This window comes from Sorex fumeus, unplaced genomic scaffold, assembly GCF_029834395.1.
Source record: "Sorex fumeus unplaced genomic scaffold, SorFum_2.1 ptg000122l, whole genome shotgun sequence".
Taxonomy (NCBI): domain Eukaryota; kingdom Metazoa; phylum Chordata; class Mammalia; order Eulipotyphla; family Soricidae; genus Sorex; species Sorex fumeus.
The window spans coordinates 8262558-8290245 of record NW_026606179.1 but is presented as its reverse complement, the minus strand read 5'-3'; the positions used below and the strand labels follow the sequence as shown (position 1 = coordinate 8290245).

General features: G+C 62.5%; 3 protein-coding genes across 3 annotated transcripts; all 3 read left to right on the top strand.

Moving 5' to 3' along the window:
- The first annotated feature begins 213 nt into the window (after window positions 1-213).
- On the top strand, window positions 214-5604 carry ZNF628 (zinc finger protein 628). Its single transcript, XM_056135754.1, has 2 exons — window positions 214-447; window positions 2484-5604. The coding sequence occupies exon 2, from the start codon at window positions 2489-2491 to the stop codon at window positions 5543-5545; it is 3057 nt and encodes a 1018-aa protein (XP_055991729.1). The 5' UTR covers window positions 214-447; window positions 2484-2488; the 3' UTR covers window positions 5546-5604.
- A 416-nt stretch (window positions 5605-6020) lies between these two features.
- NAT14 (N-acetyltransferase 14 (putative)) lies at window positions 6021-7577 on the top strand. The gene is made up of 3 exons (XM_056135809.1): window positions 6021-6212; window positions 6536-6633; window positions 6950-7577. Exons 2-3 carry the CDS (start codon window positions 6562-6564, stop codon window positions 7496-7498), a joined length of 621 nt encoding a protein of 206 aa, XP_055991784.1. The 5' UTR covers window positions 6021-6212; window positions 6536-6561; the 3' UTR covers window positions 7499-7577.
- A 511-nt stretch (window positions 7578-8088) lies between these two features.
- Window positions 8089-23096, top strand: SSC5D (scavenger receptor cysteine rich family member with 5 domains). The gene is made up of 16 exons (XM_056137218.1): window positions 8089-8243; window positions 8876-8902; window positions 9042-9350; window positions 9552-9689; window positions 9789-9902; window positions 10107-10415; window positions 10930-11247; window positions 11359-11517; window positions 12923-13240; window positions 14271-14711; window positions 14788-15102; window positions 15300-15449; window positions 18808-18972; window positions 21789-22159; window positions 22763-22864; window positions 22968-23096. The coding sequence occupies exons 1-16, from the start codon at window positions 8117-8119 to the stop codon at window positions 23094-23096; spliced, it is 3492 nt and encodes a 1163-aa protein (XP_055993193.1). The 5' UTR covers window positions 8089-8116.
- Window positions 23097-27688: the final 4592 nt, after the last annotated feature.

Below are 27688 nucleotides of genomic sequence, written 5' to 3'. Positions count from 1 at the left end.
TCCTGGTGGGCAGACTGTACTGGGAACCAACACTGGAGACGGTTAGGTCGCGCAGGAGAAGCAATCGGTGCTGACAAAGAGGACTGGGCAGGTTGTTTTATAGAACACCACACCTGCTTGCCTGTCTGCAAGGGTCCAAAGACTACAACGCCCAGTATGCCCCGCGCGACCGGGATCAGCGAGTGTGGCGGCCAACGGGAAGCGTCGAGGGCGGGGACTCGGCGCACGTGGCGTCGTGACGTGTTACGGCGACGTCGGGGTTTGTGTGCGCGAGAGGCTGCCGGTAAAGGTTGGGTGCCGCGCGCCGGGGGCCGTGGGGAGGGGAGCGCGCCCCCGCCCCCCGCCCGGCCCCCACTCCCGCCCCGCAGCTGCCGGGCCCCGCCTTCCCGTCGGCCCCCGCGGGAGGCCCTGGGTTTCCCGTGCTCGCTCCCCGGGTCCGGGCCGCAGGTGAGACCGGAGGGTGGGGGAGGGGGAGGGACCGGAGGGCGGGGACGTTGGGAAAACGGCGAGCGCGGAACCGGAAGGGGTGCCTTAAAGGGAAGGTCACTACTGCTCCGCCGATTTCTGTCCGCTTGGCCGGCTCCTCCCTCTTAAGGGGCCAGAGCCTGGTTTTTCGAGGGGCGGGGCAGGTTGCGTTTCCCGGGACCTGCCCGCGTGCCCGCCCCGCTGCTAGTTTCCTAAGGCTGATGACCGAGTCTCGACAGTGGAGGGGAAGCTCCCGAGACCTGGTAGCCAGAAGGCAGCCTCTAGTTTAAGCTCGGCCCCTAGTTTAAGGTGGAGAGGGACATGCAGTGAGACCCTCTTAAAGGGAAGGGCGGCCTGAGGATGGGGTGTGGTCGGCCTTTGGAAAGGGGACGGTGTCCTTTCTGGGATGCGAGGGGTCCGGGCTCTTATCCCACATTCCAGGCACGTGTGGTCCCGCGCTGTACGTAGTCTCTTAAAAGGACTTACTTGCGTTTTAAAAGGGACGCTCACGTTTTAAAGGGAAATTTTGCTGCTATTCTGAAGGGGGGTTCGGCTTTGCCTATTCAGAACGCTTCTGCGGAGTGCGCCCACTGGGCCAGGCTTTCTTTCCGGGAGCAGGGCTGCAACAGTGAACCGGTGCCCTGGGCACGTAGTGGGCGGGGATGCCAGCGTTGCTGCTGAACACCCGCTGGTATCCGGACAGCCCCCTGCAAAGTGACTCGGGACCCCAAGTCACCCCGGTACTGAGGGTGGGAAGCCGGGTTGTCCGAGCAGGCTAGAAGGTGGTCAGTTCTGCGGAGGGAGAAAGGCAGAGATGCAGGGTGGGGATTGAGGCCACTGGAGGTAGGAGGGGGAAGATTTGGAGGGGAAGGGGGAGCTAGGGGGTCCTGGCGGGGAAGGGAGGGGCCGCAGGTTGTCGAAAGTCTGGCACTCCCCCTTGCCCCGCCCCAGTTGTCCTTCCTATGGAAGGAGCTGGAGAGCCTTCAGCAGGTTTCACTAGGGTGGGAGGAAAGGGTCAGGACCCTATCCCACTGCGGAGCAGGCCGAATTGGCCCTGAGGCCCTGATGGTCTTCCAGTTGGGAATGTTGGTGTTGGAAAGGGCGTGGCTGACTGGGTGATCTCGGGCAGGGCAGAGGCAGAGAGGCTGCCTGAGGCTTCTGACCCTAGGATGCTTCAAGTTCCTTGGTGAGGTGGAGGTGATCGCTGGCAAGGTTGGGGGCAGAAACTCTGGACTTGGGCTTTGCACATGTCCAGGGGGTTTAGGGCCCAGGAGCAGAGACTAGGCACAGGCCTCTGGCCTCAGGTGTGGACCTGTGCTCAAGGAGGTTCCAGGGCTCCCCTGCACCCCACACTGAGAAGGGATACCAAGTGAGTAGAAAACAGCCAGTCCCGTGGGGCTGAGGTTTCAGGAGGGCCCATCTAGGGGCAGGCACGCAGATGAAGCTGTGCTGTCACCCCTTTCCAGAGGAGAACGACACCCTTTTCCTGGCCTGGTTGCTGAGTGTGCCCCAGGGGCATACTGTAGTGGACAGGTCAGCCTGGCCTGATCGGAACCTGCTGGGCCACGAATGTGGAACCGCATGCCTGTTCTTAGCCACGCCCCTAAATTACATGCAGGAACTGAACGTGTGGTTCCTCGCCTGCCCTCCCGCTGCTGAAAGAGGCACCTCTTCAAAGGAAGGCTGAGGTTCAGCACTTCCACTCAAACTGAAGCCAGGATCCACGTGGTAGATCGGGGAAGTTTGGGTTGGGGTACCAAGCGGGTGACAGCCCCAGGCCACCTTCTCATCTGAAAGCTGCCAGCCTGAGAGACTGCATGCTGCCCCAGCTGGCTAGAGTGTTTTACACCCCAAGTCTGGCATCCAGGGCCTCTACAGACCCTCAGCTACTGGAGCAATAGGCAGGGGGGCGGGGCCTGCAGGGCGGGGCCTAGTTAAAGGGCCAGCAGGTGGGCTGGAGTGGGGCTGGCCCGCCCCCTGACTCGAACTCAAACCCCAGCACCCCCCTCCCCCTGCAGGTGTGATGGTTGGCTCCCACGCGGACATGGTTCCCGCCTCCACTGCGGATGGGGCTGGGGAGAAGCCTGGCCCCACGGCTCCTACTGCCCAGTACGAGTGCGGAGAGTGTGGCAAGTCTTTCCGGTGGTCGTCCCGCCTCCTGCACCACCAGCGCACACACACGGGCGAGCGACCGTACAAATGCCCCGACTGCCCCAAGGCTTTCAAGGGCTCCTCAGCCCTGCTGTACCACCAGCGGGGCCACACGGGAGAGCGGCCCTACCAGTGCCCTGACTGCCCCAAGGCGTTCAAGCGCTCGTCCCTCCTGCAGATCCACCGAAGCGTGCACACTGGCCTTCGAGCCTTCACCTGCGGCCAGTGCGGTCTGGCCTTCAAGTGGTCCTCGCACTACCAGTACCACCTGCGGCAGCACACGGGCGAGCGGCCTTACCCGTGCCCGGACTGCCCCAAGGCCTTCAAGAACTCGTCCAGCCTGCGGCGCCACAGGCACGTGCACACGGGCGAGCGGCCCTATGCCTGCGGCGTGTGCGGGAAGAGCTTCACCCAGAGCACCAACCTGCGGCAGCACCAGCGCGTGCACACGGGCGAGCGGCCCTTCCGCTGCCCGCTGTGCCCCAAGACCTTCACGCACTCCTCCAACCTGCTACTGCACCAGCGCACGCACGGTGCCACCCCTGCCCCCGCTGCTGTCCCCTCCGCTCCCACACTCCCGCAGCCCAGCGAGCCAGGTGCAGATTCCGTGGGCGCCTTCGTGCCGCAGCCCCACAGCCCGCCCGCACCGCCACCAGCGCCCCCGCCCGTGGTACCTGAGCTCTTCCTGGCAGCAGCCGAGACCACGGTGGAGCTGGTGTACCGCTGTGAGGGCTGCGAGCTGGGCTTCGGCAGTGAGGATCTGCTTCTGGAGCACCAGCCCTGCCCTGGACCGGAGCCGGTGCCCGTGCCCACCCAGCTGCCCGCTTTGTCCCCACCCACGCCTGCTCCCGCCCCCGCCGCCCCGGGCTTCGCCTGCCTCCCCTGTGGAAAATCCTTCCGGACAGTGGCCGGACTCTCCCGCCACCAGCATAGTCATGGTGCTGCCAGCGGGCAGGCATTCCGCTGCGGCAGCTGTGACGGCGCCTTCCCGCAGCTGGCCAGCCTCCTGGCGCACCAGCAGTGTCACGTGGAGGAGGCAGCGGCTGGGCGCCCACCTCCCCAGGCCGAGGCTGCTGAGGTCACCTGCCCCCAGGAGCCCCTGGCGCCCGCTGCGCCCAGTGCCCCCGCCCCGACGCCGCCCACCACTGAGCGGCCCTACCAGTGCACTGAATGTGGCAAAGCCTTCAAGGGCTCCTCAGGGCTGCGTTACCACCTGAGAGACCACACAGGCGAGCGGCCCTACCAGTGTGGCGAGTGCGGCAAGGCCTTCAAGCGCTCGTCCCTGCTTGCCATCCACCAGCGTGTGCACACCGGCCTGCGCGCCTTCGCCTGCAGCCAGTGTGGCCTCACCTTCAAGTGGTCGTCCCACTACCAGTACCACCTGCGGCTGCACTCTGGCGAGCGGCCCTATGCCTGCAGCGAGTGTGGGAAGGCCTTTCGCAACACGTCGTGCCTGCGGCGCCACCGGCACGTGCACACGGGCGAGCGGCCACACTCGTGTGGCGTGTGTGGCAAGAGCTTCGCACAGACATCCAACCTGCGGCAGCACCAGCGCGTCCACACAGGCGAGCGGCCCTTCCGCTGCCCGCTGTGCCCCAAGACCTTCACGCACTCCTCCAACCTGTTGCTGCACCAGCGCACGCACTCAGCCGAGCGCCCCTTCACCTGCCCCATATGCGGCCGCAGCTTTGTCATGGCAGCTTACCTGCAGCGGCACCTGCGGACACACGCGCCGGTGGGCACCCCAGCCGTCAGCGGCTCCCCGACCCCAGCCCTGCTGGCTGCGGCTCCTGCTCCAGCCGCCACCCAGGACGTGCACATCCTCCCGCACCTGCAGGCCACTCTCTCCCTGGAGGTGGCAGGGGGTGCGGCCCAGGCACCACCTGCAGGTGCCGCGGCCCCCAATTCTCAGACGTTTCTTCTGGTACAAACGGCCCAGGGCCTCCAGCTTATCCCCAGTAGCGTCCAGCCCCCTGCCCCCCCACCCCCGCCCCTCCCATCCAAACTCATCCTACTGCCCTCCAGCCCCGGTGGAGGGGGCAGCCATTCTGGGCAGGGCCCGAGGACCGTGGGGAAGGCAGGCCAGGGCGCTGGAGTGGTCTGGCTGCCTGGGCCTGGAGGGTTGGGTATGCAGGGTGGGGGTAACTCTGGCACCTTCGGGGCTGGGCCAAGCCTCATTGTTCTGCAGAATGTGGGGTGTGGGGAGGCGGGGCCCCAAGAAGTGAGTGGGGTCCAGCTACAGCCCCTCCGGCCCACCCCGGAAGTGACCACAGTCCAGCTGCAGCCTGCCCCAGAGGTGACCACAGTCCAGCTGCAGCCTGCCCCAGAGGTGACCACAGTCCAGCTGCAGCCAGTGGCAGGCCAGCTCTCTAACCCCGGGGGAGCTGTTGCCACTGAGGCCCCCAACCTGCTGGTGGTTCAGAGTGGGGCGACTGAGGAGTTGCTGGCAGGTGCAGGCCCCGGGGAGGCAGGTGATGCAGAGGCTGGTGCAGGCGTGGTGCAGGATGTGCTCTTTGAGACGCTGCAGACTGATGATGGCCTTCAGAGCGTTCTGGTGCTGAGTGGGGCCGATGGCGAGCAGACCCAGCTCTGTGTGCAGGAGGTGGAGACCCTCTCCTCCGGGCTGGTTGAGCCGCCCGCCCCCAGCCCTCAGGGACAGAAACTGCTCATCATCCGCAGTGCGGGGACCACGGAGCTGCTGGACAGTGGTGGCGTTGGGGGAGGCACAACCACCCTGCAGCTCCTGGCCCCACCACCACCAGCCCCCGCGGCTGCTGCCACACCTGTGGGCATCCCTGCTGCCTCCGTTCCGCAGATGGTGCATGTGGTCCCAGCTGGAGCTGCGCCCGGGGCCATCACCCCACAGGGGCTCCCCTCGATCCAGATCGTCCAGACAGTGCCCACTGTGCAGCTCGTGCACACATTTTGAGTGGGATCCCCAGAAACTTGCCAGGGAGCTGGGCTTGCTAATAAAGACCAGGACCCTTCTGTGCTTGTTTTTTTTCCTTGGCGGGGACCAGGGGACGGGGCAGGGTCTGGGCTGGTCAGGAGTCTTCTCCCTGGGTGCCTCGAGACCCTTCCCATTCGCGAGGCGCAGTGCAGCATCCGTGAGGCGGTTGCGGCTGCTCACTACCCGGGAGAGGCGTTGGCAGTCTGGAGAAGTGGCCGGACCGTGGGAGCGCCTGATCTGAAAGGCTGAGCCAGGACGGGTTCGGCGTGGGGGTCGGGGGTCCCCAGCGGAGGAATGTGGCGCAGGAGCCCGGGATGCAGCTGACAACGCCTGTGGCCACTGTTGAGTCGATGCGCAGGCGTCACCGGCCCCTCGGCGCCGCGCAGGTCACATAGCAACGGCAGGAGGGGGCGGGACCGGCAGGGTGGGGACTGTCCTCCGCCTAGCCCCCCCCCCCGCAGCGCCCCCTCAATTGCTCTTTCCAGCCCCCGCGGACGCTTAGCAACAGTCGCTAAGGCCGAAGACTGGCACCGCCCCCCGCGCGCGAACACGTCACTTCCGCCGGCGACCCCTTCCCGACCCTGCTTCTCCCCCACCCCCCACAACCTTGTCGAAGGATCGGGGCGGCCCGGAGCGGTGCTTGCAGGTCCCTGCTCCCACGACGCGAGACAGAGCCGCTGGGCACGGGGTGGGCGGGCCCTGCCAGGCACGGGCAATTTTGCTGGACACGGGTCCCCTCCGCCAGGCAGCCCCAAATCTGGGAGGACGGCCAGGTGGAGGCGTCCACAGCGCATCCAGGGCTGATCGTCGCATGCCTGGGGGGAGAGGGCACCCCCGGGTGCAGGGGGTAGCAGGTCCGCCTCGGGCCTCCCGCAGGCGCCTGGTCCGGGCAATGCTGCGGGGATGCATGGGGGCCCAGCCGCCCCCGCCCCCCCACACGCTCTAGGCCGACCTGCTTCTTTCCACCAGGTGCACGCGGGAGCCTGGGGGCTGCCATGGCCCCCAGCCACCTGTCGGTGCGGGAGATGCGGGAGGACGAGAAGCCGCTGGTGCTGGAGATGTTAAAGGTGAGGCAGGACCAGCCCCGCGGTGGGGCGCGCGCAGCCCCCGCCCCCCCACACCCGCTTCCCTCCCGGGCTGCGCCTCTTGCGGACGCTGGGGAAGGAGCTTCCCGGAGGGAGGCCGGGGTGAGGGTGGTCCAGGCCCGGCACGCCCCCTGCCCCCTCGGGCCCGAGTCGGGTGCTTAGCTGGTGGCCGCGGGGACGCGTTTCCCACTTGCAGCGCGATGACAGCCGCTGCGCCCGGCCCAGGGGAGGGGGCCCTCCCCGCCCCTTTTCTCACCACGTGCGGGGTGCCGCCCCCTCACTGTCCTCCTGCCCGCAGGCCGGCGTGAAGGACACCGAGAACCGCGTGGCCCTGCACGCCCTGACGCGGCCGCCCGCGCTGCTGCTCCTGGCGGCGGCCAGCAGCGGCCTCCGCTTCGTGCTGGCCTCCTTCGCGCTGGCCCTCCTGTTGCCCGTCTTTCTCGCCGTGGCCGCCCTGAAGCTCGGCCTGCGGGCACGGTGGGGCTCGCTGCCCCCGCCCGGCGGCCTGGGGGGCCCCTGGGTGGCCGTGCGGGGCTCGGGCGACGTGTGCGGCGTCCTGGCCCTGGCCCCGGGCACCCACGCCGGGGACGGGGCCCGCGTCACCCGCCTCTCGGTTTCCCGCTGGCACCGGCGCCGCGGGGTGGGCCGGAGGCTGTTGGCCTTCGCCGAGTGCCGCGCGCGGGCCTGGGCCGGGGGCATGGGGGAGCCCCGCGCACGGCTGGTGGTCCCCGTGGCCGTGGCCGCGTGGGGCGTGGCGGGCATGCTGGAGGGCTGCGGCTACCAGGCGGATGGGGGCTGGGGCTGCATGGGCTACACGCTGGTGAGGGAGTTCAGCAAGGACCTGTGAGCGAGGGCCACTGTCCTCCACTGCCCCAGGCCCAGGCCCCAGGGAACCGCGGTGGGGGCGGGGGGGGGGGGGTAGAGGTGACCCGAACTTCCTCTCCTCGCCCCCCTACTTGCAGCTGGGGGGTGGCCCAGATGGGGACAGTCCCTCCTGTGGGATAGTTCTGGCATGAGCCTGGAGGGGCTGGGAGGGGGCCTACGGCTGTGGGGTGGGGTGGGGGGGACGTCAAGGTAAGCTGTGGGCAGCTGGCTGCATCTGCTTCCTTTGTTAATAAAGCTTGGAGCCGCGGAGGCGCTGTCTTGGCCGGATGTCTCCCTGTCTGTGTCTGATCCCAGGACGGGGTGGTGCGGGGTGCTGCATGGGGGAGAGGCACCATGAGCTCACAGCGGCCCACTCGGAGCCAGCCCTCTGACTCACATGCTCCCCATTACCAAATTCTTTCCGCCTCACAGCTGCCTGTGTGTGGAGCAAGTGTGCGTGTGTGTGTGCATGTGTGTGTGCCTTCCCCCATCTTGACCCCTGGCCCCCAGCTCCCGGGCACCCACCCCATTCTCCCCCAGGGCTCAGGAGGGAGGGACACGTTCAGCTTTCCCTGCAGGACGCCCTTCCAGGGAGCCTCACATGCTGGACAGCGGGCTAGGGGCCACTCGGGCCAGGTCCCCACCCCAGAGCTGCCTCGAGGGTCCAGAGGGGATCTGTCCCCACCCCGTGCTGGGTTGTGCTCCCAGGCCTCTACCCCTGTGCAGTGGTGAGTCCAGCCAGCTGTGTGGGTGATCACACTTGGCCTGCCCCCGCCCCCAGGCCGCGGCCAGCCCCCTCACGCCCCCTCCTGTCCCCGCTCTGGGCCCGGCTGGCTCCACTCTGCTCCTGGCAGGGCGGCCGGCCCTGCTGCTCCTCCCCAGCCCTGGCGCCTGCGGCGGGCCGCCTCCCCCTTCCTGTCGCTGCCCCCTTCCACCCTGTCCTCTGCCCCCCGACCGACTGCAAACATGAAGGTCTTAGCCTGCCTCCTCGGTGAGTGGCCCTTGGCCCCAAGGGCCTCCCTCAGCCCTGGCTTCATCACTTTGGGACTCAGACTTCCGGCCGCCTGAGATGCCGGACATTCCTCCTCTCCTTTGAACCCCAGAGTCCCGGGGCCCAGCTCTGCATGCCTGGCCCTCCTGCTCGGGCCCAGGATCACTTCCCTGCTCCCCACCCTGACCCTGCCTGGCCCGGCCCCGAGCTCAGGGGCCTCTGCAGGCTCGGGCTTCAGTCTGTTCAGACCTGGGCCCTGGGTTCTGCTGTCCGGGAGGGTGGATTCTTGGCCAAGGCTGGGAGTGGTGCATGCACATCTGGGGGTGCTCAGATGGACCCTCACTGCCCACCCCCCCACCCTCCTTCCAGCAGCCCTGATGGGGATCCAAGCTGTCGGTAAGTGGCCCCCCACACCACATCCCACCGCACCCGCAGCCGAGCTGCACTGCGTCTCTTGGCAGTGGCGCAGGAAGGGGCATACCTCACCAGGAGTTGGGGCCCCCGGGCCCCCCTCACGCTTCCCCACCCCCCCCAGAACGGCTGCGCCTGGCTGACGGCCCCCACAGCTGTGCAGGGCGGCTGGAGGTGAGACATGGTGGTCACTGGGGGACCGTGTGTGACGATGGCTGGGACCTGCGGGACGCAGCGGTGGCCTGTCGGGCACTGGGGTGTGGGGGGGCGCTGGCCGCCCCGGGGGGCGCCTTCTTTGGGGAGGGCACGGGTCCCGTGTGGCTCAGCGAGCTGGACTGCCGCGGCGGCGAGGCGGGGCTGGGCCTGTGCGCACACCGCGGCTGGAAGGCACACGTCTGCTCACACGAGGAGGACGCCGGCGCGGTCTGTGCAGGTGAGGGCTGGGCGTGGGGGACGGTGGGGATGGGCCAGTCCCTTCCCAACACTACAGAGGATTCCCTGACACAGCTGGGTGTGGCCCAGAACAAAAACCAAACTGAGTCCTAAGTCTCGTGACCCTGTGGGCAGGCACCCCTAGACCCTGACACCCTCTGGGTTGGCCCCCCGGCCCGCCATTGCTCACACCCTCCTATAGGTCAGCGTGTGGCCGACATGGGGGATGGCGATCAGTCAGCCTCGCCCCTTGATGCAGACCCCCTGCTGGTGCTGTCTGGGGCCCTGAGTCCTGACTCGGAGGAGCCCCCCCAGAGGTCACAACCTGCTGGGATCCACGGTGAGCCCCCCAGCCACCCCTATGAAGGGGCACAGAATCCCCCCGCTCAGCTTCCTGCCCAGGATTCAGCAGCTCAGTCTCCCCCACCCACTCCCCCAGCTCCTCACCAGGCTGGGACCCCCCAGAACAGCGCCCGGAAGAAAAGTCCACGTCCACCCAAGCAGGTCAAGTCCACACGCGCCCCCGTGCTGAGTGCAGGGGCTCCCCGGCAGGGTGAGTCAGAGGGCCGCAGGGTGGGGTGGATGCCTCCTGCCAGGACAGCCCAGCCTGCAGCCCATGCCCCACCCGGATCCTGGGACTGCCCCACAGGGATGTCAGGCATCTGGCCTCAGTTTCCCCTGTGGGCACACTTGCGGTCACATGTGCCCATTCTGATGGCCCCTCACTGTTCTCCTGGTGTGACCCCCCACCCCCCAGAGCGGCTGCGCTTGGTGTCGGGCCCCCATGGCTGCGCTGGGCGGCTGGAGGTGAGACATGCTGGGCGCTGGGGGACCGTATGTGACGACAGCTGGGACCTGCAGGACGCGGCCGTGGCCTGCCGGGAACTGGGCTGCGGCGAGGCACTGGCCGCCCCCGGAGAAGCCAGGTTTGGGACCGGCGCAGGGCCAGTGTGGATGGATGATGTGGGATGCAGAGGCAGTGAGCTGGCCCTGCGGGACTGTCCCCGGAAGCCCTGGGGCCGCAGCAACTGTGACCACAGCGAGGACGCAGGGCTGGTGTGCAGCGGTATGTGCTGGCCTGGCTTCCCGCCCACTCTGCACAGGCCTAAAGGGGGCCCCGGTGGGGGGAGGGATGCACCTCATGTGGCAGTATCATCCGCCCCACTGGACCCTGGGGTCTCTCCCGGCAGGTCTGCGGACAGGCTCCGAGGGCTGGAGGCTGGACTTTGCCACATCACAGGCACCTCTGCATGGCAGCCCTGTGTCCCCCGTGGGGAAGCAGGCAGGCGCCCCTCACTGGCCCTGTGGAACCGCAGCTGTCTGGGGAGGTGGCCTGGCCCCTGCCAGTCTGAGTTCACTCCGTTATGTCCTCTTGGCAGGGGGGACCCCCATGCATGGGGCTGTGCCCCAACCTGAAGTTCTCAGGGGCATCACAGCGAGCTTGTGGCTTGTCTGGGCGTCCAGTGGGGGAACCTAAGTCTGTTCTGGCCCCTAGTGCGATGGGGGATCAGTCTGGGGTTGGGGGTTGGGGGCCAGTCCTAGTTGGCCGCTGCAGTGACCTCCGCACTCTCCCCACATAGGTCCAGCCCCACGGCTGCGCCTGGCTGATGGCCCCCACGGCTGTGCCGGGCGGCTGGAGGTGTGGCATGCAGGGGTCTGGGGGACCGTGTGTGATGACGGCTGGGACCTGCGGGATGCGGCGGTGGCCTGCCGGGCGCTGGGTTGTGGCAGGGCGCTAGCCGCCCCTGGGGGCGCCTTCTTCGGGGAGGGCCCGGGGCCCATCCTCCTGGACAACGTGCGCTGCCGAGGCAATGAGACAGCTTTGAGCTTCTGCCCTGCTCGGCCCTGGGGCCAGCACGACTGTCACCACCGAGAGGACGCGGGGGCCGTGTGTGATGGTGAGGGGCGTGGGCGGGGGCTGGGCCCTGCCCTGAGCCCTCAAAGCTTCTTCTCTGTGTGAGTCCTGCTCACTGCCCCAGGGCTGCCCCTTTTGGACGTGCCACCCCCAGCCCCTGCCAGCAACAGCAATGGCTCCACACCCAGGGGGGCACCACGGCCAGAGTCCTCCATGCTCCCCGCTGCGAGCCAAGCCCCCAGGACAAGGACTGCAGACGTGTCACCCCCTCCAGCACCCCCCACTGCCTCCCACGAGTCCATGCCGGAAGCTGGTGAGCGTCTTCTGCTCCCCCCACAGTTCTGCTTGCTCTTGTCCCCCTGACACAGTCTCCTGGGGGAGTTCTGCCAGTGGAGATGGGGGCAGGGCACAACCCTCCTGTTTAGGAGGGGTCATGCTTGGTGTCTTTCTAGATCATTCCTTCTCTACAGTGTCTTAAAGGCCACGTCAACCTTGACTGTGGTCTTATTTTCCGAATTTGGGTGGGGGTTGGGCCATACCTGGCAGTGCTCAGGGGCCCTGTGGGGTCCCAGGCTCCAACAGGCCTTGGACCCCGCACTTCGCTTTTCCCAAGTGTGGTTGTGATCCCCAATAATACTGAACAATGTGTGTGTTGGGAGGACAGGGAGGACGCTGACTGCCCACCCCTACCAGGTATCCGCCCTGGGGTGAGCGCAGAGGATGGGAACTGCAGTTGGACCCCTTAGGGAAGATATGAGGCTTTGGTTCTGGCAATGCCTAAGTTTTGGTAACCCTGGGAGAGAGTCCACAATGCCAAAACTTTAGAAACATGTATCAGAAAGCAGGGTTGACCGGCGGAGGCGGGAAAGGCAGGGCAGAGAGGGGCTTCCTTTCTTCCTGGGGGTCTCTGCCCCTTTCAGGGAGTGGAGGACAATAGTCAGGTGGTGAAACAGCTGTGCTTCTGGGCAGGGCTGCTCTGCTGGCTCCTGCAGGATTCCTGTCTGCCTGGCTGAGTCTTCCCCCTCCCCCCCCATGGGCCCCTGCCCACTTGGCCGGTGGGACCGTCTGGTCCTGGCTCAGCAGCGGAATGGAAACTCCAGAATTCATGGAGGCGGCTTGTCCCGAGCCCACATTCTTTCATGTTTACATCGTGGAGCAGAGACCGCAGTGGTCTGGCGGGGCTGGGGGTGTGGCACCCACTCCCCTGCTGGTGGCGCCCCCACCCCCAGTTCCAAGGGCGCCAAGCACCTGTGCGGGGTGTGGGTGTGGCACCCCCTCCTTCTGGAGCACTGTTTGGGACTCACTCCCAAGCCCCTGCCTCGCCACCCACCTGCTGTGCGCGTTTGTGCACCCGGATCTTTGGGACCCCATTTTTATTATTTCGGGACCTTTCACTGCAAAAGAACTTTCTGGATCATGTGGCGGGAAAGGCAGGGAACAGAGGGGCGTCTTCTCTTTTGGGGGGTCCCGCCCCTTTCCCTGAGCTCCTGCAGAGTGCTCTGGAGGAGGGGGTGGTGCATCCCCACCCACACAGCATCTCCACCCCCTACTGCTCACTCCCACCATGACCCCCACAGCAGGCACACCCCCAACCCCCCTCCTCCACCCCTCCGCCCGCACAGGGTCTCGGAGCAGAGGTAGGGAAGGGGCAGGGATGCCATAGGAAGCCCCAAGCTAATGTTCCCTGGGCTAAGTCCTTGACTCTGTGCCCTGTGCAGGGTCCCCCCGGCTGCGCCTGGTGGCAGGGCCCAGCAGGTGCTCGGGGCGGCTGGAGGTGTGGCACGGCGGGCGCTGGGGGACCGTGTGTGATGACGCCTGGGACCTGCGGGACGCGGCTGTGGCCTGCCGGGAGCTGGGCTGCGGGGCAGCACAGCCACAGGACCCTGCCATGGGCCGCTTCGGGTGGGGCTCTGGCCCCATCTGGCTGGACGATGTGGACTGTGTGGGGACTGAAGCATCGCTCTCTGACTGCCCCGCCGCCCCCTGGGGGAAGCACAACTGTGCTCACAACGAGGATGTCGAAGTGACCTGCACAGGTAAGGACGTCTGGAGGGCTCTGTGGAGGAGCCGGTGGGGCTGGCATTCATGCTCCCACTGCTCAGTCACTGCAGGTTTCTGCACACGTGGCTGCATGCCACCACTGGGAACTGCAGGTCAGTGCAGCCTGTGCCCGTTTTATAGATGAGGATGCCAAGGCACAGAAGTTAAATAACTCCCCCAAGGCCGCACAGCAACTAAAGGGCAGGTAGTTTGGATTCTTCCTCCACATTCCTCTTCCTAAGGCAAGGACCTCTCACTCTTAAAGGGGGATTTTGTTTCCCCTGTGATGGAAGGAAGTGAAGAAAAATGGAGGCACAAAATGTGACACTTTTGCTGAAAATGCACAGACTGTCAGAGGCTGAGCTGCTGGTCTGGCCTTAGGGGAGGGACGCACCCACCCACGTGAAGGTCAAGCTCAGGCTTCACGACTTCCCAAAGGGCTCAGAAAATCAGGATCATGCTCGGTTTGTGGCAGTGAAGGGACAGCTCAGTAGGGGGACTGGCCAGGTCCCTGCACCCCACCAGCTGTGTGCTGCAACTGTCAGCTTGTGACTAGCTCACTGGGGTAGCCCAAGGAGGGATACTTTGGTGTTTTGTTTTGTTATGTTTTTGGGTTTTGAGGTCACACCTTGTGATGCTCCTGACTCTGCACTCAGGAATCACTCCTGGCTGTCCTTAGGGGCCCATATGGGATACTGGGGATTGAACCCGGGTCAGCCAAGTGCAGGCAAACATGACACCTTGATGAGACCAGATATTGCAGGGTGCAGAGGCTGGGCTGCACCAGACACACAGGAAGCTGATAGCCTCTCTGGGGCACCTCTGCTGGGTCTAGGCAGGCCCCAACCTCCCCTCCGGGCCTTTGTGGAGATCCATAGAAAGGTCTGGGGTAGCCCTCTGGGGTGTCACCCTGTCTGGAGAGCTTGACAGGGTGGGGGGAGCAGGGGGTAAGGGAGGACGTGCAGGGGGGATGCACTGATTGTAAGTGCCCACTCTGCTCCCCTGCCCTGCCCTCTCCCCACCCAGGGACCTCTGGTCTTGACACCCTCTCAGACCCCTTAAGCTGGAGCTGGAACCCGGACGCCTGGCTCCCAGTGGAGCTGGTAACCAAGCACCCTGTCAGGCTGGCCACCAGTGTCTCCATGGAGAAGCCCACCAGCCCCATCCTAGGGAAGATGCCCAAGAGCACCAGGAAGTGGGCAAGAAAAGGCGCCAAGTGGCCGACCACGAAAGCCCCCCAAGGCCGCCTGGAACTGACCTCCCAGGCCACCGTTTCCCCCACCGAGGCTCTCTCCAGGCTGCCTTCACACCCCGCTGCAGCACAGACTCCCAGGGACCTCACCACTCAAGACCCCCAAGACATGACCTTGGGAGGCACCACACAGCACAGCCCCCTGACCTCCGTGGGGGCACCTCCACCATCCTCCAAAGATCTTTCCTCCACTGGAAGCCCGGTGGAAGACTCAGGTGTGCACAGGGCTTCCAGAGGGCTGACGGGGGAGCGGGCCTCCTGGCAGCCCCCTGACCTCACACCTCTCAGCAGGGCTGTTCAGGATCCGTCTGGCCGATGGGCCCAACCGCTGCGCCGGGCGGCTGGAGGTGAGGCGCGCGGGCCGCTGGGGGACCGTGTGTGACGACGGCTGGGACCTGCGGGATGCGACGGTGGTCTGCCGGGAGTTGGGCTGCGGCCGGGTGCGGCCCCGTGTGGGCAAGACCCACTATGGCCCTGGCACAGGCCCCATCTGGCTGGACGACGTGGGCTGCAGGGGCGCTGAGGACTCGCTGAGCCACTGCCTGGCAAGCCCCTGGGGCCAGCACAACTGTGACCATGAAGAGGATGTGGGGCTCACCTGCACAGGTGCGGCCCAGGGAGAGGGGAGGCGAGCCCCGGGGGGCGGGGCCAGAGGACCCTGGCTCTCCTGGGCCTGGTGGGGAGGAGCTGGCATAGGGGGGTCCTGCCTGTGGGCGGTGTGGGTGGGGCCCTGGAAGGAATTCCCAGCACTGGTAGGGACTCTGAGGCCAGAGATGTGCAGCCCTGCCCTGATGTCTTCTAAGGCCAAACAGACGCTGACGACTATCCTCCCTGGACCTGGGACCCCACCTCGGGGGAGGACCTGGCCAAGGGGAGCACCAACATTGGGCTGTCCAGCAACACACTCCACTGGGGCAGCACCTCCCCTGCAACAAGGCACCTTCCGAGTACAGGTGAGCAGCTCGTAGGGAGGACTTTTAGAATTCCAGAAGCTTCCTGCTAAGCAATATCTGCTGCTTGGGGGTTTGCATCTCCATCTCTTTTCCTGGGCTCAGGAGACCCTACAAACAGCCCCTCTGTGCTCCACATCTCCCCCTCCCCAGAGGGATCAGACCAGTGCAGCAAACCTGAGTCCTCGCCCTTCAACAAGCTTCACAAGCCCACCCTGGCAGGAGACCCGCCCTGTCAGGACCTGGGAATCCCACCTGCCCCCTTGGCTGGATGGTGTCTGACTCACAGTGGGGCTCTCGGGCCCGGAACAGGAGGCAGGCCGAGCCCCCGCTCACCCCCTGCCTATGGCTTCCCTCTCCTTTCCTCTCAAGCCATGCTCGCTCTGACGTGCCTCAGCCCCTGTGATGTCATTGCCAGAGGCTCTCGGTCTCTGCTGAACCCTCAAATCCCCATGCACGTGTGTGCTGCCTGCATGCATGGGCGTGTGCATGTGTATGTACATCGGCTGTGTGTGTGTGTGTCTGTGTTTTTCTACATGTCTGTATGCATGTGTCTGTGCATCTGTCGGTCTGGGCCAGTGTGTCTGAGTACACTTGTTAACTGTTTCTACATCCATGTATGTGTATTGTTAGCTGTTTCTACATGGAAGTATGTGTATCTGTGTTGGCACGCATATATGTATGTGGATCCATGTGTCTATGTGTGCATGTTTGTGTGTATGTTTCTCTGTGTGCACACATATACGTGCACACCTCTATAACTGTGTGTATATGTGCATTTATATGTTTGTGAGCATCTGTATGTGTATACATGTGTGTGTGCATCTGTGTGTGTGCATGTCTGTGGGTGTGTGTTGTCTGTGGGCACATATTGGTATCTGTGCTGTGTATTTATGTCTTTATGCGCATCTGTGAGTACATGTACTTGTGTCTGTGTGTGAGTCTGCATCCCAGCACAGGTCCACCCAGCTGGGTTCCCAGGCTCAATGGGTCCCACCCGTCTCTTGTTTCCAGCATCCATGGAAATCTGTTTTCCCCTGTGCCCTTTTCTGGAGCTGTCCCCTCCCTCCGCGGGGTCACCCCTGCATCCTCTCCTCCGCTCCCCCTCGGAGCACTATCTCTCTCCTCCTCTCTGTCCTCACTGCTCAGGGCTGCCTCCCCTGGAGTCACCAGTCTAGCCTGCCCCTCCCCTCTTGTGTCCCGAGCTGTGCCCTGCTGTTGCTTCCTGCATTTCTCTGTGGGTGCTGTTCCAGATGGCTCCATGCGTTCCCACTTCCTGGCCTCCTGGTCCTTTCCCGCCTTTTCCTGAACTCAGTGCGCACGCGGGCTGGCGACTGTCGTGACATGACGTCATGGGCACACTGAGCCTCCTGATTGGCCACCGGGGTGAGGCGGTTGGGCGCACTCTGGGAGTGGGAGCCGAAATGTGGGGTGCAGGGGTTCGAGTTGTGATTGCACAGCGGGACGCTGGGTTGTACGGCTGGAGAGGTGGGGGCGCCGGGGTTGGGGTAGCCACCGCAGCAGGGCACAGGGGAGGAAGCACAAACCCTGCTGACTGGACGTCCGGAACAGGATAGAGACCTGTAGGGGCGCGAGCAGCGGGCTGCAAGGACGAGAAATGGGGGGCGCCTCCTGACCCCGCAAGCAAGGGACCTTGAAAACTGACTGCACTCTGACTTCCGTTTCTCCTCTGAAAACAAAAAACGGGGGGGGGCACGGGGGCAGGAATGTAGCTCCTCAGTCAAGTGCGTATCTCGTGGCGTGGGGCCCTGGGTTCAATCTCCAGCATGAGAAAAAAAGAAAAGACAAGAAAATTAAAACCAACCAACCAAAACAAACGAAGACATAAAAAATAAGACCCAGGAGGCTGGAGAGATAGCACAGCGGGTAGGGCGTTTGCCTTGCACGTGGCCAACCCTGGTTCGATTCCCAGCATCCCATATGGTCCCCTGAGCACCATCAGGAGTGACTCCTGAGTGCAGAGCCAGGAGTAACCCCTGTGCATCGCCAGGTGTGACCCAAAAAGCAAAATAATAATAATAATAATAAAAAACAAAATAAGACCCAGGGCCAGAGCAATAATACAGCTGGTTAGGTGTATTATCCCGGTTTTCCAAACTCTGCGGGTCACAGGGGGAGTCTTTGAACTGGATCTTCCAGGGCAGGTGGACCCGCCCCAGACTCAGCCTATTATTGCTCCTTCACAACTTTCCTGGAAAAGTTCTCACTGGCTTGAGTTAGGCTTTGGGGCATTCGGACCTGGGGTAATGTCATCCAGTAGGTCAGCAGGGCATGGAGTGAGGAGTTGTGGTGACTCCAGGGCTGGCCGCAGAGCTCACGGGAGTGACCATAACAAACACACCCCGTATCTCGGGACAAGGCCTTCAGCCTGGTGCCGTGAGCAGAGTGGGAATGTGAGGCGGCGCATTCCAGGGGTGGAGGCACACACAGGGCAGATGAGGTGCTGGAGGCTGGTGTCCCGACGTCCGGAGTGCAGGAAGGCCAGAAGGGATGCGACTGTGAGAGATGCTAGAGGTGCTCAGCATCCACACTGCTCTCGCGAGTTTGCCAATGTGGAACACAACAGATTCTTCCCCTTCCCCAGCACACAGAGGGGTGTGCAGAGCCCCACACCAAGCATGTGTGCCAAGGGTCCTCGGTTGGTGCCCTGGGGAATTGTTATGGGGAGGGGATGTAAAGGTGGGGGCAAAAAGCACAAAATGGAGTCGGGGACATGGAGAAGTGGGGAGGGAGCCCACCTTGCACACAGCCAACGTGGTTCCATCCCCAGCACCCCAAGTGGTTTCCCAAGCCCTACCATGGGTGATCCCTGAGTGAGCACCACTGGGTGTGGCCCCAAAACAGAGGGAGCAGGGACAGAACTTGCCTTTTGGGATGGAGAGTGTGACTGTCCTTCATCATAGGCTGGTTGGTGCCCATTTCTGTTTGGGAAGCTGAGAGGCCCCCCACCCCACATCTGCCTCCCAAGGTGCCGCACTCAGGAAAACTGGAGTGATGTTCCAAGTGGAGGTCGGGGTGATGGTTCCCATGGATATTGGGGTAATGGTCCAGGTGGAGGTCAGGGTGATGGTCCCCACAGTTGTTGGGGTAATGACCCAGGTGGAGGTCGGGGTGATGGTTCCCACAGATATTGGGGTAATAGCCCAGGTGGAGGTTGGGGTGAGGGTCCACATAGATGTGGGGGTAATGGCCCAGGTGAAGGTCCAGGTGAGGGTCCCACAGATGTTGGGGTAATGGCCCAGGTGGAGGTCGGGGTGATGATTCCCATGGATATTGGGATGATGCAAGAGCAAATGCTCAGAATCAAGGGAAGAGGGCTTAGATCTTCCTGTCCCTGCAGATGGTGAGGAAGACTCTGAGCCTTCCTGGATGTGGGACACGCCCTCAAGTGGGACATTGGCTCAGGGAACCCCAACAGCAAGCCCATCACGAGCTACTTCTGCCATCAGCACCACTAGCAGCCCTGACCGCCATGCTCCAGCTCCAAGGGCCCGCGGGGACCAAGGTGAGACGGTGGGGCGGGGTGCTCAGGTGAGATGGGGTCCCAAACTGACACGGGGGGCTCAGGTGAGATGGGGTCCCAAACTGACCCGGAGAGACTGGGTGACACAGGAAGGAACTGGTGACATAGGGAGGACCAGGTGACCTGGGGAGATCCAGATGACATGGGAGTGACCCGGGTGACACAGGGGGGACCAGTGACACAGGGAGGACCAGGTAACACCCGGAGACCCAGTGACACAGGGAAAACCAGGTGACATGGGAGACCCAGGTGACACAGGAGACCCCGGTGAGACGACCCATGTGACATGGGAAGACCCAGGTGAGATAACCCAGATGACATGGGGCCGGTTCAGATGAAACAAGCAGCAGGATCGAGGTCATTAATACATGGGTGGGTGGAGAGGTGACCTTGCAAAGCCCCGCCCAGTATCACCCCTACGCCCCCAACAGAAATCCACCCTTAAACAAGGAGTTAAAATCTACCCGGAACTCCCGTGGGGAGCTGCTGGTGCTTTCTGGGGGCATTTGGGACTGTGAGGAATGAGAGGAAGCAGAGAAGGTCCCCACACCATGCACCCCTGAGAGCTGGGCCCTCCCACAGGACCAGCCTGTCCTGGGCAGCCGGGAGGTCAGATCACCTGTCCTCCCTCAAGTCACTGGCCACAGGCCACGGACCACATGAGGCAGGAAGGTCTGAGCCTCTGGTCAGGAGTTGGGTGTGGGACTGGGATGGGAGTGGTAGGGAGCGCAGCCGCAAGCCTGGGTGCAGTTGGTCCCTGAGAGCTCAGCCAGAAGTGCTGACTGGTCCATCCTCTGCCCTGCGGACACCACCAGGGGCTGGGAGGTTTCATTAGACGTGGACAACCATGAGGGGTCAGAGCACAGTACAGCTGGCCTTGCACGTGGCTGACCCAGGTTCAGTCTCTGGCACCCTGCAGAATTCCCGAGCCCTGTCAGGAGTGACTCCTGAACACAGAGCAAGGAGTCAGCACTGCAGGGGGAGCCCCCCAGACAGAACCAAGCAGCAGTGAGGCACCGTGTGGAGATGATTCTGCGGGGGTCCTTTACTTACATTGTCTTCAGTTACCCCCTGCGCAGGGCAGGGGCACTAACTGTGCAGGAAAGACTCCCCAGAAGCTAGTCAGATTTAAGGCCCCCAAGAGGACAGCGGGGAAGGCCAGGTTTGATCCCCGGCATTCCAGGGGTCCCGGTGTACCACCAGCAGTGATCCCTGAGTGAAGCTCAGAGCAGCCCCTCCAAACCCAAAACAGAACCAAACAAGAGTCAGGTTTCTGGAAAGGCGAGCACTGAGTTCCTCTGAGGGGCCGGGGCAAGGGGTGTCCCACAGCCTGGACTCTGGGGTCCCTGTGTCACCTGTAAAGAGGGGGTCGACATTCAGAAAGAATGTGGAGCTTCCATGCAGTTCTCAAAGTCCAGGGGACCCCCAAACATCCCACAATCAAGATAAATCTTATCTTAGGAGGGTTGCTCCCAGCTCTGGACTCAGGGACCCCTCTGTGGGCTCTCTGAGGAACTGGCTCTGTGCTCAGGACAGTGAGGCCCTCCTGGGCTATACCACAGTACTTTTGTTTGTGTTTTGGTTTATAGGCCACACTGGCAGTGCACAGGGATCACTCCTGGAGGGGCTCGGGCAACCCCTAACCCCTGTTCTGTTGTCTGGCTCCAGACAGATAATACTTTTTTTTCTTTCGTGGTTTGGGCCATACACAGAGGTACACAAGGTTTTCTCCTGGTTCTGGGTTCAGGGATCACTCTTGCGTGGGTTTTTTGCACTAACTTTGTTTAAAAATATGATGTAGGAGATAATACAGCTAATAGGGTGCTTGCCTTGCATGAGACTGACATGGGTTCAATCCTCGGCTCCCATGGTCACCCAAGGAGGAATCACCACAGGAGGAATTCCTGAGTGTAGCACAGGACTAACCCCTGAGCATTGCTGGGTGTGACCCTCCCCCAAAAAAAACCCTCAAAAGTATGATGTAATGGCCAAAGAGATTGCTCGCCGGGTTGGAGCACAATCTTTGCACACTGGTGCCCAAACTGAACTCCCACATCCCTGAACCTGAGAACAACCCTGAACACCGGTGGGTGTGACCACCAAACAAAAAATAGTGTCTTAAGGTTTTATGTAAATTGCAAGATTACCCTTCCAAATTCTGGAGCACAGTGGGTAGGGCGTTTGCCTTGCACACGGCCGACCTGGGTTCGATTCCTCCGCCCCTCTTGGAGAGCCCGGTAAGCTACCGAGAGTATCCCACCCGCACGGCAGAGCCTGGCAAGCTCCCCCGTGGCGTATTCCATATGCCAAAAACAGTAACAAGTCTCACAATGGAGACGTCACTGGTGCCTGATGGAGCAAACTGATGAACAATGGGAGGACAGTGCTACAGTGCTACCCTTCCAAACTGCCGAGGACCCCATGCAGCCGCTAGTCCCGGCGCCCACCTTGCACCCCCTTCCTCTTCGTCCCTTGCATCCCTCCTGCACCCCTTCTCGTTCCACAACCCCCCTCCATCGCTGCCTTCTCGCCCATGTCTCCGACCTTTTCCATTGCCTCCACACCCCCCCCTACCCCACCCCCCGCCATCGTTGCGCGTCCTGGCGACCCTCAGCCCCCTTCAAGTGCGGATACCGCGCGCCGCGGACGCCAGGGGGCGCCTGGACACGCGGCGGCGGCGGGAGGGCTGGCGCCAGGCGGGGCGAAGTCGCCGGCAGCCGTGACGTCACGGAAAGGCCGGCTCGCCGTTGGCTGCTCTGCGTTGGAGGCGGGGTCGGCTGACAGCCTGTCTCCCGCAGGTGCCGCGGGCATCGGCCAGCGGAAGCTGGAGCGTCGCACGCTGCGCCCCGCAGCGCATGGGGCCGCGACCCCCACCGCCTCTCCAGCCCCCGCCACCGGGTCCGCATCCCCCGGGCCCTCGTCGACCCCTCGCACACCGCCGCGGCGCAGTGCCAAGGCAACGTCTAACAGAGGGCTGGCCCTGCCCGCCGTGTCCAGGGAACTGGCCTCTGACCCCTCTATGCCCATGACTGTGCCCGGCAGCACCCCTACGTCGGCACTGAGCCCAGAACCGCCGGCCACTCAGCACCCCACCACGCGTCCAGAATCTTCCAGATCCTCAGACGTTCCCACCAGCCTCCAGCCCATCACACCTCCTTCCCCAGTCACAGTCCTTAATCCTACTACGACCCCTCACCCCCCCACCAGCACCCCAGAGGCCCCCACTATGACCCCTCACCTGCCCACTGAGGCTCCATACGCCCCCACCACAGCCTCCGCCACCACAATCTCTCACCCCCCTGTCACCACCTCTCACACTCCCCCCACGACCCCTCACCCTCCCACCACAACTCCTCAGTCCCCCACCATGACCCCTCACCCCACCACCACCACTCCTCACTTTGCTGTGAACCCTGATCCCACAGCAACAGCCACGCTCACTCCCCAGTCCCCCATCCCTGCCTCAGGAACAGAATTTCCCACTCCAGCACCTACTGTCCAGGCCAAAGGGCTCCCAGGCCTGGCCTCCGTGCCGCCCTCGCACCCCTCCACACCCACTCCGTGGAGCCCCAGCTCTGTGAATGCCTCTGCTTCAGCCCCGGGAACGGACGCTCCTGTCGCGGAGGGGCCCAGAAGCCCCAGCCTCGCCCCTCGGCCAACCTGGACCCCCCACTCAGCCGCTGGCTCTCAGGAGACACCTGGCCACGGCTCCTCCACGGGCCCGCCTAGGCAGCCTCCTCCCCGCCACCCCCTCAAGTCCCCCCCTGAGCAGAACACTGCCCCCACCGGCCCATGCGTGACCCCGACACCGCCTCTGCGCGTGATGGCCTGCGAGCCAGCAGCCCTGGTGGAGCTGGTGGCAGCCGTGAGGGAGGTGGGGGGGCCAGCTCCAGAGGTTGACAGGGGCCCTGGAGCGAGACCAGCAGGAGCGCCAGGCCCTCAGCCGGGGCCTCAGCCAGCTGTTGGAGGCTACCCAGGGACTGGCGCAGCTGGGAGAGGCCGTGCGGGAACTGGGCAGGGGCACCTGGCATGCCAGCACATCTGCACTGTCCACAGCTGTCCCAGAGGAGGAGGAGGAGGAGCGGCCTCTGAGGGGGGACGTGTGAGGGAGCCCAGCCTCCCCACTGCTGCCCTGCCCCCCACAAGCCAAGTAACCAAATAAAGACGTGGATAGTGGATCCCTGAGCAAGTGGGACCACAGGACTCATCTGGATCAGTGACTGTCACTGCTCTCTGAGGTGCAGGGTGGCCAAGGAGATAACTGGTGGTCAGGACTGAGATGACTGTCAGTGGTGGAAGGAGGGGATGGGAACGGAGACAGTGCTGATGGCGGTGATGCTGGGGGTGATGGTGATGATGGTGATGGGAGAGATGGTGGAGGTTATTTGAGATAGAGGTGGTTGAGATGGAAGTGATGGTGGAGGTGATGATGGATGTGATAGTGAGAATAGTGATGGAGGTGATGAGGTGGAGGTGGTGGAAGTGATGATGAAGGTGATGGTGATGATGGAGATGGAATTGATAGAGATGACAGAGATAGCAATGGGGATGATGAAGATGGAGGTGATAGAAATGATGGAGATGGTGGTGGTGGAGGTGATGTGATAGAGATTATAGAGATGGGGGTAATGATGGCAGTGACAGTGATGGAGGTGATGGTGGAGATGATAGGGATGATGGTGATGAAAATGTGATGAGGATAATGGCACTGATGGTGATGGGATTGTCCTGCTTGTGAGAACCACAAGGACAATGACGCAGCAGTGATGAGCCCCACCAGGCAGCAATGCATCTTCCAAGAGGTCTGTGCTCCCACCTCTGGGTGCACAGACTGCAGCGTTCTTTGGAACAAACACATGCACAAGAACAGTGCTGACCAGTCATATGGTCTCCTGAGGCACTAAGTGCAGTGACATCCTTCCTGCTTTGCAGCCACACTGGCTAGTGGCTGTGACCAGGCCAGTGCAGAGGGCCTGGGTCTGAGTCCTGTGGACCTGAACAGACCTCCAGCTGTACAGGAGGCCTGGGGGGCAGCAGTCTTTCCTCCTGATGCCTGACTGCAGTGATCAGGAACCTCCTGTGACTGATTAGGGGTGTTTCCCACCCTGATCATGAGCAACACCTCCTGAGCTTAAATAACTCCTGCCTCACTCATTACTGAGCTCAGATGGCTGTGCCCAGTGCTTAGCACAGCCGTTGCAGGGAAGACAGGGCCAGGTTCAGAGAGGGTAAGCCTCCTATCAGAGGCCACATAGCAGAAGCAGAGCTGAGTGCTGGAACCATGGGGCACCAGTTTTCACACCTTTCCCTTGGCCCAGAGCTCAGACTTGAAATTCCACAACAGCCCCCTTTGAGGGGTTTGATAGCGTCTCCTTTCTCTGTAGCTGTTAACTTGGGGGCTGGCTTGAAAGATTTCCCAGATGCTCTATATTTCCAGTGGCCCCTGCGGGAAGTCAGTGCTCCCTCCCCTCCCACACCAGAGTCTGGCTCAGTGGGTCTGGACGGTCATGCAGCCTGCAAAGGCCATCAGGGTCCAGTTACTTGCTGGGGGGAAGTGGCAGGGTCCTGTGTGGGCCATGCCCCCGCCAATAGGCCCGGGAGTACAGTGGGAATTCACTGTCCTGTTCCCAGTAAGCCCCGAGACTGAAATAACTGCTGACAGCGGCTGGGCAGGACTCTGGGGCTCGGAGGACAGTGCCCCAACTTGGACGCAGCGGCCTCCTTTCTTCCCAGAGGCATGGGAGACCCCATTGCTAGCCTCCCGACCACTCTGCCAGCCAGGTGGGGTCAGTCTGTCCTTGGGCCTGAAGCCCCCACCCACTCCTGCCACTGTCCGCCAGCATTGAAGAAGCTAGAGCTTAATGGCCTGGTCACTCTATCCCGCCTGGCCAGGCAGCTAAGCCCCAACATCTGGCCCTGGGCACGAGGCCAGGATGGGCAATTACCCCACCCAGACTCCACCCTCGGGACAGCTGAGCTCTGCCTGAGCCTGCCAAGCCCCAGAAAACCCATGACAGGTGCTACAGGGCCCCAGTAAGCCCCGCGGGGGCAGGAAAAAAACAAAACTTAACATCTGCTAGGGTTATAGACATGTGTGTACACGGGCATGTGCTCACACAGGCACACACACATGCACATGCACACAGGCATGTGCTCACGCATGCACATACACATATACACACTACACACAGGCATGTGCTCACATAGGCACACACACATGCACACAGGCATGTGCTCACGTAGGCATGCACACACATACATATACATACTCACACAGACATGTGCTCACGCAAGCACACACATGCAACACTCACAAACATGCACATGGGCATGTGCTCATGTACACATGTACACGTACATACATGCACACAAACATTTGCTCAGGCATGTATGCATACTCACAGGCATGTGATCATGTAGACACACACGTATGCACACACATATGCCTATAAGCACATAACTGCCAGCAAAGGTGGGGAAGCCAGGACCTCAGTTCACAAGAGTCAGTGGGACTGAGCGGGGTGCTGGAGTGCTCCCCACCTCCCTGCACCTCCCTGGTCAGGGGCCACAGGCCAGGTAGAGATGTAATATTTTGGGGAGATCTGGGGCTAGCAAATCGGCACTGTGAGTAGGTACTCACGAGCTGGAAAATGAGCCCCACTCAGGCCAAGCTGGATTCCAGGAAGCAGGGGTGCAGCTGAGGGAGGGTGGGAGACAGGGAAGGGGGAGAGATGGGGGCATGAGGGAGAGAGAGGGAGAGATGTGGGGGAGGGGACGGGCAGAGACAGGAAATGAGACCTGGAAAGGGGGGAGAGGGGGAAAGAGGGGAGCAAGGAGAGAGGGAGAAAGATAGAGGGACAGGGGGAGAGGGAGGGGAAAGGGGGAGAGAGGGAGGGGAAAGGGAGAAAGAGGAAGGGGGGAAGAGACCTCGGTCCTGCGCCATCAGTCCGTTTTCTTCGCAGTTGCGCTGGTGTTCAGGTACCTGTGGTGCTGGGGATGGACCCTGCGGTTCTCAGGCCAGGTATGAGGACCAACCCCTGAATTACACCTCTGTCCCAGCTTTTGTTTTGTTTGCTTCAGGGTCATGCCCAGGGGGAGTCAGGCCACCATGCTTGCAGAACATGCGGTAGCCCGTCCCCCTGCCTCCCAAAGCCTCTTGGCCATTTTACATTGGACACCAACACCTTTTTTTTCTTTCTTTTTTAAGTAATAGCTTTTATTTGGAAATTTTGAGGAACGGGGGAGGGTGAAATGGGGAGAGAGGAAGAGAAAGAGGGAGAGAGAGAGAGAGAGAGAGAGGGAAAGAGAGAGAGAGAGAGGGAAGGAAGGCCGCTTCTCCAGAGTGAGAGCCGCAGTGTACATCCCAGAGTTAAGGTATGAGAGTGCTGGGGTACCTGGGCCTGAGGGTCAGTGCTGGGGGTACCCCATAACCCTATGGTGCTGGGGCCCTACAGAACACACCTGGCAATGCCTAGGGGACTGTGGTGTCTGGCGGAGCCCCTGACCCAGCCCCTCACTCACTCTCACTCCTCCCCAGTCAGCAGGGGCCAGTGCACTCTCATGCCCTATCTGAATTGGGAAGTGTTGGGAGTGGAACAGCTCTTAGTCAGCCTGATTAGGAGAGTCCTTGACACCTGTTAATCCACAGCTGCTACCACCAATTAGCACCCTCCAGGCCTCCCCTCCCTCCACCAGCTTTTGGGGACACATTCTTGGCCGGTGGCCCATGGGCAGTGGCTGGGACTATTTCAGATCCATGGATGAAGTGGCAGGAGATACTGTACCCCCTGTACCTTACCCTCCCTAGCAATACCCACTCCAGAAAGCTCACCTGGGTTGGCCAGCACCCCACTACACCCCCTTTTCCGATAAAATCCCCTCCCCCAGAGATGCTCCTGGAACCCCCAGGACAGAGCCTAGTTTGGAATTCTACAGCTCTGAAGGTCACTGTACACTAGGATTGCCCCCAGCCTCCACCATGGAGGCCACAGCAGGGGGAACTGGTGGGGTGCAGGACAAGGACAGTGACACCCGATCAGCCCCGAGTTGTAGCTTTGCTCTGGGCGGGTGGCCAAGAAGGACACAAAGAGGAAGAGAAAGTGTCTGCCATGGGCAGCACAGCCCGAGTGATCCTGCACGCTGCCCATGGACACGTACCAAGCTCTCTGGACACACACATGGATCTGGTGTCCACTCAGGTTAGCCATGCCAGAGGGGGGACACAGGACACCCTACTACAGAACACATAGACCCAAAGCCTACATGTGTACTCACACACACATGCTCACACACACATATGCTCATATGCACCATCACACGCATGCACATGTGCACACATTCTCACACATACTCTCACATGCACATACATGCACATGCACATATGCATACTCACACATGTTCACACACATGCACACACATTCACATGTGCTCTAGCCCCTGCTGCCATCCAAGCCTCAGGCTCTGCCAGCATGCTCTGTGTACATCCCAAATAGGACTGGCTGAGCCCACTTGCTCCCTGGCAGTCTGACACATACACCCAGGCAGCCTGGGATATCCCCCCCATCTCCCTCCCCCGACCTTCGGCCCGTCCCAGAGCAGAGGACACAGCACACAGCACTGGCCAGCTGGACTTTATTGTAGAGCTGAGGCGGGAGAGGAGAGCACTCCCCTCCTCACCTCTCTAAGAAAGGGGCCGGGG